This window comes from Borostomias antarcticus (assembly GCF_949987555.1).
Source record: "Borostomias antarcticus genome assembly, chromosome: 1".
NCBI lineage: Eukaryota > Metazoa > Chordata > Actinopteri > Stomiiformes > Stomiidae > Borostomias > Borostomias antarcticus.
In genome coordinates this window covers 58700115-58710942 of record NC_140234.1, presented here as the reverse complement: position 1 = coordinate 58710942, position 10828 = coordinate 58700115, and the positions used below count along the sequence as shown (strand labels likewise).

Here is a 10828-nt window from a genome sequence, read left to right as displayed (position 1 = left end):
GGACCATGTGCAATTAAAACATAAATGTAAAAACATTTGATGCATCGCACCAGAGTTAGCCTTAGGCTAAATTGCATCTGCAGTCCCTCTAAACAGGTAACAGATAAAAACAACAAACATAATAAGTAAAACAAAGTACAATACAGACTTAGCATTACATTAAGACACTCACTCTTTCACATTCATCAGTCATAGCAGCACGTCCAGTCACACAACCACACTCATTCACAAACCCACCTAACTGATTAGTGATGAGTCGTGCAGTGTTGAGTAGATTTAAGATTACTTTTTAGGTTGGTTTTAAAGCTGCTAAAAGATTTTGATTTGCATAACTTGGCAGTCATGTGATTAAGGTTACAGCTAAAAAAAACACAAAAAAAACAGGTTTTAGTAGCTCTAACCGAATCGATATTGAATCGAATCGAATCGAATTGAATCGTGATAATCGATTCTGAACCTTGTGAATCGGAATCGAATCGATTCTTGAAATTCGACTCGATACCCAGCCCTACATAATAGACATAAATACGCTAGACAGATTGCATTTAAAACCGTGCGCACACACTCAGGAGTTCATGATGATGATGGCATTTAGCATGTACTGTACATAATCCATCCAGTTGTAATTGGTAAATTGAACAAATAATTTTGGGGCCAGCAGCAACATTTCACTGTAACTGTACAGATAAATTACACGTTGACGTTCCCATTGCCTCTGATAGCCTGTGGCAGTGGGATGGCGCCGCACTATGGCGACACACTCCGAGTCACTCTCGTTTCGTTGTTTGTTTTTGTGTTAATTGTCACTTTTCCACTTTAATGTCTCATTGTAATGTCTTAATGTCTTATTGTCGTATTTCGTAATGTCTATAGTGTCTTAATGTCTTATTTTGTAAACGTCTCCTGTCATATTGTAATGTCTTACTCTCTTATGTCTTAAGCTATGTCTTGATGTCTGAGAGTGCCGGGCACAGTGCATTTCATTGTATTTTCTAATACACATGACAATAAAAGCCTTGAACCTTGAACCTTGAACGTGACAAATAAAGAAGAATCTTGAATCTTGAGTTTCTGTCCAGTCTTAACACTTTCTGTGTCTTAGTCCTGACCCCCACATGCCTGAACACTCAGCCTGTGTTGGTCACATGGTGGGTGGGAGGTGAGGGAGCGCTTACGTGGGTCTCTTGGAGACGTGTGGTCACGGAACCAAACACCTGCCTGTGACCTTTACTGCCGTGTGTGTGTGTGTGGGTGTGTGCGTGTGTGTGTGCGCATGTGTGTGTGTGTGTGTGTGTGAGAGAGAGAAAGAGAAGGAGAGTTTGACCATATGCGTATGCAAATGTGTGCGTGTGTGTGTGTGTGTGTGTGTGTGTGACTCACGTATTCAGTGGGAGATGCCTCTGAGAGAAGATATATTTATACTTGTTAATAACCTATCCTGCAGCATTGCCAGTTAACACTGCTGAGAGGTAGTCTTCCTGTGGTCTACAACACCTTGATCCTAGACTCAGCTCCAGTCTTCCTGTGGTGTAGAGGTTGACAGCAAGGTGAATAACTGGTACTGTGAAGGTGTAGTACGCACATTTTGAATGTGAAGTGAGTCTCTTGATCAGGGGGTTGTTTAATGTTAATGTTGTCATTCACATGACAGTGCTGAATAGTTGTTGAATTAGGTGCTGTCTGCTTCCCCTGCTACTTGTCAGGAGAAGCAACCATCCTTATTATGCTTCCTACTTACTGATTGGTTGGGAGAAGATTTGTTCCCCATTGCGTTCTCCAATCAAATCCTCTTTGATCGTGAACATAATCCAGGAACATGTGGAGGGATCAGTTTGGAGTTCAGAGGGAAACAGTCACTCCACCCTGTTCATGCCTTTCAAGACTGTTAAATTGTATTATACCATGGCCTGGGTGAATACTCGATGCTGATTGGCTGGAGGGGTGGGCATTATGTAAGGGATAAAGTATGGCCAGTCGCCTTGGGCTTCTGAACACACTGTTGGGCTCTTATTTTTCGATAATGACTGGCTGGCCATACCTTATCCCGCTTATTACATGGCTACTTACCAACGACATTAATACTAATAGGCCTACCCTTTGTATTTCTACAGCAAAATAGTTCTTTGCGCTTGGGCAATGGGAATTTTCAGAGATTGGCTTAATGAGAATGGGTTCAGATACAACAGTCAAAACCGTTATTAACTGTTTACAATGTTCCGCAACTTTCAGACAACTTTCAACTGTCGTCCATAGACATATAATGTGTTACCCTTAGCAGCAGTCAATATTGCTCGGTTGCCCTTGACGTCGGTCAATTATCAAGAAACGGTTGACTGGTAGAATGAGCAACTGTCCAATCAGAATCGAGTATTTCCGAGAGCCGTGTAATAATTCTCGTTATACAATGGTTTAATATTTTTTCAATTGAGAGAAGTAATAGATTCCCAATATGTGATCAGTTTCTAATTATATGCCACAACTTTTTCGGAGTTCCCTTTCTGGCTGAGTCTGAACCTGTCTGGTCGTCTTCAGCTCGACTTGCGCTTGCATCAAACACCATGGTTTTGCACACATTTACGGTTGTGAAGCACATATTCTCTACATATTCAGCAAATATGCAGTTTCAGTTTGGGTTGCTAAGCAGTATTCAGGTTGGGTTGCTAGGCTCATTGTTTAGGTTGCTAGGTCGTATCCAGGGATGGGAGACATTGCTGAAAGAAAAGGTAATGGACATTTTACATTTCACTTACGGTTCCATCATCCTTGTTCCTCCAGGGAATAGGATCATCATTTTTAATGTAAACTTTTCCGAGTCAAATCCCACTCGGTAATTAGCCCCCGCGTCGTGCATTATTATTTTTCGATAACAGCACACCTTGGAGTGTATTATCCCTTACTTACATGTCATTGATTTAAATGTTAATGGCAGAAAAACACTGTAATGTGCTGTACACACTCTGGTAAAGTCTGATGAAGTTCATCCAGCTACCCCCACACCTCCTCCTCCCTTTCTCACATCGTCCTTGCTCCCTGCTCTCTCTCTCTCTCTCTCTCTCTCTCTCTCTCTCACGCCTCTATCCGTCTCCTCTCCCTCCTCCACTCCCTCGCTCTCTCCCTCCTCCTCCTCCCCCGCATCTCTGAGAAGCGGACGGATGGAGGCATCTTTCTCCTCCTCCTCCTCCTTGGCTGCGGTGAGTTACCACGGTAACAGGGAGGCTGGCACCAAAAATATATTCTCTAAAGCGGCGACGTTTGAAGCCTCCCCCCCACCGCATCCCGCCTCCTGTCCACATACCGCCGCGCTCGCCGAGGGTTCGGCGCATGTGAATGAAGTGATCAGGCGTTTGACGCGTTACCTCCAGCTCCAGTGCCCAAACCGTCATAACAATCGTCCCTTTTTCAGTTCGGGCTGCCGTGTGCTCTCCCTGCCTCTCACACAGATTGCTGTTCTGATGGCTACGTGGCTCGCCACGATACATTTTTCCTGTTGCCAAGTATGTGCATGCGTTTGTGCGTCCTTCACACATGTACCAGAGCCCACCACCTGGGGGCGCTCACCACAATTATTTTTTTCCTGCTGCCAAGTACATTTTGCTTTGTACTGCTATGCTTGGTGTGTCAGTAAAAGTATAGTCCATTCCACCCAGGAGACTATCTATTTTCCAAATCCAGAAGACACCTTGAGGTGTTTAGTAGCTGTTTTGGTGTTTGTTTGGATCAGGTGAATCAATATTTTTCATGCAGTCCTAAGGGATCAGTGGTATTCAATAGTCTGACCCATCTCCATCATTATGTACACCCCCCCACACACACACACACACACACACACCTCCAACTCTCTGTAAAGCACATTGTGTTGCCTCTGTGTATGAAATGCGCTATACAAATAAAAATTGATTTGATTTGTTTTTGATTTGCAACTCATGACACGTAGGAGCTCATGGTAAGTCAGTTCAGACAGGGACAAGCCTGCATCACTCTCATCTGGGGCAGCAGTTCATCTGGGGGTGGCACGTAGTTCAGGAGGTAGAGTGGGGATCGCAAGGTCCCCGGTTCGATACCAGCTTCCGGAGTGTGCCGGAGTGTCCTTGAGCAAGACATTGAAGCCCACAATCACTCACGTGTGGCACGATGGCGCAGTACCTAGTACTGTCGCCTCACAGCAAGAAGGTGTCCGGGCCTTTCTGTGCGGAGTTTGCATGTTCTCTCTGTGTTCGTAAGGGTTTCCCCCATAAATAACCCAATATGAAAAACATGCAGAAGTACAGATCACTAACGCTGTCCGTTCCTGGTGAAGACAGATAGGAGCACTTGGTTGGCCCCGGGGCACATCCCCTGCACGCTGCCTACTGTCTGCCCTTGGGGGAAGACAACAGGATGGGTGAAGAGCAGAGAAAATTTTCAGCGGTTGACACTTCTGTCACTGTGTGTGTGTGTGTGTGCGCCTCATCACCGTGTGCTGTGCAAAATCCACCGTATGGCAATAAAAGTTGTTTGTTTGATCTACGGTTCCCTTCCACTGCTGCACCTGGTAGTACGCACAAAGACTGCGGTACTTTGCTGCTTCTGACGTGGGCAGCAGACTCTGTGGCTGTACATGAGAAACGCTAGTAGCCGCCTTCTCAAAAAAGCTCTTGTGTCGTAGCGGTGGTCTCTTCCCCAGGCTTGCCATCGTACAGGCGCAGCAAAGCGTTCTCTCCTGCTGACACAACATCTGTGGAAGATGTCAGACACCGTAGCTTGCGCACGGAAGTCGCCTCTGGTTGTGAATTTCTTGAGGAAAGCTACTTTCCCAACGCGATAAAAGCGGGAAGAAGTGTCACAGCCGGCTATTGCGTGGATGAAGAGGATGTGAGATCACAGGCTGGAACCCGTGGCTTCTGCTTGACGGTTTTGATTCCAGACCACCTGGCTTCTTTGTGCTCTTCTTCGGCTCAAGTTTGAAGAGGTCGGAGGTCATGTTGACTTGAGGTTGGGGTGGTAGCCTCGTGAGACCGTCCTGATTTTGCAAGCTCGTGTTCTGTTTTTATCAAATCAGTCTGGATACTCGCCATAGAGGTCAGTTTGTGCCAGATCAGAAAACTATATCGCCAATCGGCGTTGGTTCTGACGACTTTGAAATACAAACAGCTATGCTAGGCCGGTTTAGGTGTAACGACAGCGAGGAACGGTTGAAGTTAAGCGCACGATAGACAGATGGGTCATCTACTTTATTAAAAGTGCCCGCCCTTTTCCAAACAGTTTCCAGTGGAGAGTTCCCAGCTGGTTATGCGAAGCAAACCATCTGGCGCGTCAGGTTATTGGTGTGGTGGAAGACGAACACATGTGTGTCATCACCAACAAGTGTTTGTTGCATTGGCAAGACTCTCCGCTTTTTGCACGGTGAGGAGCTCAGCATCACCTGGAGCCACGGTGCATCTGACGGTTCTTCCTCTGTCGGTGACCTCTGAGCATGCTGTTGAGCTGGGTGCTTGTTTGTCGGGGCGGCTGTAGCTCAGTTGGTAGAGCGGGTCGTTCAATGATCGAAGGGTCAGTGGTTCGAATCCCAGCTCCGACTGTCCACATGTCGAAGTATCCTTGAGCAAGACACCTAACCCCAAATTGCTCCCAAAAATTGCTCCCAATGAGCAGGTTAGCACCTTGCATGGCAGCTACCGCCATTGGTGTGTGAGTGTGTGTGTGAATGGGTGAATGAGAGGCCATTGTAAAGCGCCTTGAGTGCTGCTAAGATGGAAAAGCGCTATATAAGTGCCGTCCATTTACCATTTGTGTTGTTTGGAGGGTTTGCCTCGATGGCCATCGAACAGGATAACTGCCTATCTGTACTTCCTTCTGACGTACTCGCTGAACAGCTTGCAGATTGTCCTTGTATGTCCATGCAGCACATACTGAACCTGGCCTGCGACTGGAAGGTTAGGTGTGTGGAGTGAGTTTTCGAAAGTCGGGAGACATCTTCATTGAAATTCGTCACTAGAGCAGCGCCAAAAACAGACGCTACCAATCAGAACCAATGTCTACATCTCCAATAGGGTGAAAGACCTACCTTACTGGAAATTATGTCCTCCAAACAAACTGGAGTAGAGAATCGAAACAAAACATTCACCACCCCATTAGGAAGGACCACCCTAAAGACAATGGATTTGTTCTGCAGTGCAGGTTTTTTTCAAACTCTTAAAATTATTTTCACCCACTTTTAGCAACAACATATGTACGAATGTCTTCAATCTCTAGTTAAGCTCAGCGTTTAGAGACTGAATCGTGAGTCTGTGTGGAGTGCCCAGATGGCGTCAGCTAGCACTGGCTTCGGAGGATGTCGGAGTTGCAGGGAGGTGTCAACAGCCCTGGAGGATGACTAGACAACTCATACTGGAACACTGTTACCAGGCCTGGAGGACGACTAGACAACTCATACTGGAACACTGACACCAGGCCTGGAGGACGACTAGACAACTCATACTGGAACACTGTTACCAGGCCTGGAGGATGACTAGACAACTCATACTGGAACACTGATACCAGGCCTGGAGGACGACTAGACAACTCATACTGGAACACTGATACCAGGCCTGGAGGATGACTAGACAACTCATACTGGAACACTGATACCAGGCCTGGAGGATGACTAGACAACTCATACTGGAACACTGATACCAGGCCTGGAGGACGACTAGACAACTCATACCAGGTCTTGTGAAGCTTTTGCAGTGGTTGTGAATCGCGGGTGAAGTAGTTGAGGATCCACCTGCGCTGCTCCTCCATCAGTCTTCACTGAGGGTTTTGGTACTCGTCGTGATTGGCTGATCCCTCTTCTTGAATGTGTACTCAGCAGATAGTCTGTCCATCCCTACCGGCCCGGCCAAGATGGCGTTTCCCATGGCCTTGGCCTTATCGACATTCACAGAAGGGTGCGCAACCGTGCATGGACGCAGCGTTGTGATCTAAGCAGGCTCTCTGAATGGCTCGGTACCAAATCACTTGAGAGACAAATAAAGGTGGCGGACGATCGATCAGAGATGTGAAGTACAAAGGATTCATTATTAATCAATTGGAGCCTTAATACAGCAGCTCCGGAGCTCACTGCTTGAGATTGCACTTTGATCAATAATGCCACCCTGAGCAGGGGAAGCAGAGTGAATGGAACACTGTAACGGTAATGGTCAGAAGTTACATCTATCGTACGACACATGTGCTTGAGGTACGGGCGAATGAAACACATTATTCATAAATTACATGTGTTACTAACCTTTCGGCAAAGGTGTGAGCGGTCAGACATTTCACATTTGCAGAAATCGTCTGACATAGTAGTTAACAGTATCCCTTATAGGCGAATATGCAAATCTTATATTATATATAATATTCACAACATAGATCAGATGACTACTTCTGGAGTGTGGGCATGAGGCTAGCATTTGGACATAAGAAGTACAGTATGTGGGCGAACTTTGCTCGATATGGACCATAGAGGTTCAGAGTAGAAACAAAATACATATAAAGCTCATAGTGTTCAGTCCAGTTCAATATTCTTCACCTACACCCCCTTCCCCGCCAGAACCTGAAATATGGGTATTGAACCGGCCACCATAGAGAATGAATAGCTGAATGGCAGTCAATGGGCGGTTATTCTCTGCGCTTATAACGACACTAATCGACTAAGACAGACCAAAGGTGGACATCACTGGATTGCTCTAGCTAGACAGTTTTACTGTAGTTAACTAGCTGGGTTTGAGACCCCTAGATTGATGAGGACACAACCAATTTTATTCAACTTACATTCAAATCTTCACTTTTCCCTCCCACTGTTTTCCTTCTCACCCTCCTTCACGATCATGCCAAATCTGCTAAGACACACACGCACGCACACACACACACCCACACACACACACCCACACCCACACACACACACTCATACACACGTCACGCTCACTCTCTCCCATTCTTGTCAGCTGTATCCTGCCTGCTTGCTCGTGGGCTGTGATGTAACGTTTGGAACCATGCTTAATTCCTTGCCATGTCTCTTATCTGAAAAAGTCCCTCCAGCAAGAAGGCTCAGTAGCATAACTCGGCAGGTTGGCCAGCAGAGCTCCGCACGGGGACACAACGTTCCTCTCCTCTCACCCGCTGCTCCTCTCCTCTCAGCCGTCGCCGTGCGTGCTCCTTCCTCCGTGCGTGCGTAGGTGCTCCTTCTTGAAGCTCGGCTCTCGACTGGCTCCTCATGCTCCCTCCCGCGCCCTGCCATGTTTTTTGCGTGCTACTGTGCACTGAGAACAGATCTGAAGGTAAGGGATCGACAGGCTGTGGCTGTTGTGTGTGTGTGTGTGTGTGTGTGTGTGTGTGTGTGTGTGTGTGTGTGAGTCCGACTCACAGATAGGGTGAGGGGACGGAGAGGAGGACAGGGGGGAGTAAGAGGAGGTGTGTGTGTGGGGGGGGGGGGGGGGGGGGGTGTTAGAGCAACTACACAGGTGGCTGGGACAGCTTTATTCAGATGCTCAGACTTTCGCAAAATGAGTTTGGCAGACCTGAGTTGGATGACAGAAAGCAGATTTGTTGGCACAGTGAGCCTTTGTAGTCCGCGAGAGGAGCAGTCTTCCTGATACCTTCTGACTGCTTCTATCCAAGGCGTAATGACTGCCATGTTTCAGTTTTGGGGTGCCCCCCCCCCCCCCACCCCTTCCCCCAGAAAGAACAGAACAGCAATCATAGTCTTGGCAGAGTTGAAAGAGCTGAAACAATCTGCTTACACTGGGCATCCGCTGGCCGGGTCCTCCTCCGGAAACACGTACTGTAAGCCGAGATGGCGCCTGCCCCTGTATCCAAGCCATAGCCTGGCACACTGCTTCTGTTAGGGGTCTAATTGACGGTTTTATGAGTGTTGTGTTAAGTAGGTAAAGTGATTGGGATATCCTGTGCTGAGGCATGAAAGAACCCCTGACTATGTTCTCTTCTAGCTGTTCTCCTATATCTGTTCTCCTCTAGCTCTTCTCCTCTAGCTGTTCTCCTCTAACTGTTCTCCTCTAGCTGTTCTCCTCTAGCTGTTCTCCTCTAGCTCTTCTCCTCTAGCTCTTCTCCTCAAGCCCCTAGGAACAGCCCTGGGCTGTGAGGCACTTTTGTCTTAGTGGCCAAGCTCGGTATTGCAGGTCACATAATGCCATGGGGCCCAGCTGAATCAGATTCAATCTCCCCGACTCTATTTTGCCAGGGCACCATTGACAATAAAACAAGTTTAGCGTCGCACAAGACAATTGTGACTGGTTGAAAGAAATACTTTTTTTCTCCTCCTATCTCAGAATGATAATCGTGTGGAGCCAGATTCTCCAGGACTGGAACAGCGTGAAGCGAGGTGTGAGAAAGGTCTGGCTATGCAAGACTAGTCCAGCAGGGGCGCACTCATTTTGCGCTTGGGGTGTATTTAAGATACAAGATTTCTTTATTTGTCACGTGTAATGTACCTGTACAGTTACAGTGAAATGTTGCTGCCGGCTCCAAGATTATGCTCAATACAGATAGAACTTCAATACTCAATTTATAAATAGCAAATTACAAAGTTACAAATTTACAAATTACACTATAAGTACCATTTCTATACAGTAGATACAGATAGGGGTAAGATAAGATAGATACCGGTGGATGGATTATATACATGCTATATATGGATATGAATAAATAAATAAATAAATGACCTGGGGGAAGGGGGCGGGGGTTGTATTGGCATCTGGTTATGCTATGTACACTATATATTCTATGTATAGATGTTACTGTATGGTTACTGTATTCAAATGGTGGAAAGGTCATTGCAAATTATAATCTATCACATCAGTAATCGATTGAATCAAATCATGAGATCATTACCGATTCCCACCCCTGCTGAGCATCAGCTGGTTGCTATGGATCAATATGGCGCTGCCATTTTGGGAGGATGAGAATCTCTCAGCTGGGAAGCGGTTGTACAGTAAGTGAAGTGAGATGACTGCATCACAGAGCAGCATACAGTAGGTATGAGTCATACACAACCATCGCAACCATGAATACAATATCACTACGTTAGCACAAACCAAAGGGAACTGGGGTCGCTGGGAGGGGGATTGTGGGTAATGTATGCATGAGGAGGCACCCAGATAAGAAATAGCACCATCTGTCTGGTTTCTACACAGATACAGTACCAACCATCATGCTACTGCCCTTATCTAGTGTTTCTTTGTTACTCTCTATCTAGTGTTTCTTTGTTACTCTCTATCTAGTGTTTCTTTGTTACTCTATATCTAGTGTTTCTTTGTTACTCTCTATCTAGTGTTTCTTTGTTACTCTCTATCTAGTGTTTTGTTACTCTCTATCTAGTGTTTTTTGTTACTCTCTATCTAGTGTTTCTTTTTGTTACTCTCTATCTAGTGTTTTTTTTGTTACTCTGTATCTAGTGTTTCTTTGTTACTCTCTATCTAGTGTTTTTTGTTACTCTCTATCTAGTGTTTCTTTGTTACTCTCTATCTAGTGTTTTTTGTTACTCTCTATCTAGTGTTTCTTTGTTACTCTCTATCTAGTGTTTTTTGTTACTCTCTATCTAGTGTTTTTTGTTACTCTCTATCTAGTGTTTTTTGTTACTCTATCTAGTGTTTTTTGTTACTCTCTATCTAGTGTTTTTTGTTACTCTCTATCTAGTGTTTTTTGTTACTCTCTATCTAGTGTTTCTTTGTTACTCTCTATCTAGTGTTTTTTGTTATTCTCTATCTAGTGTTTTTTGTTACTCTCTATCTAGTGTTTTTTGTTACTCTCTATCTAGTGTTTCTTTTTGTTACTCTCTATCTAGTGTTTTTTGTTACTCTCTATCTAGTGTTTC

General features: G+C 45.6%; 1 protein-coding gene across 2 annotated transcripts in view; it reads left to right on the top strand.

Moving 5' to 3' along the window:
- Positions 1–8234: 8234 nt before the first annotated feature.
- Positions 8235–10828, top strand: part of dlg2 (discs, large homolog 2) — a gene marked incomplete at both ends in the record, with an annotated part of 124684 nt that continues 122090 nt past the window's right edge. For both annotated transcript variants that reach the window (XM_084438417.1, XM_084438415.1), the window contains one exon: positions 8235–8276. In XM_084438417.1, the coding sequence (XP_084294543.1) occupies positions 8235–8276 (42 nt within the window). The remainder of the gene's footprint in view (positions 8277–10828) is intronic.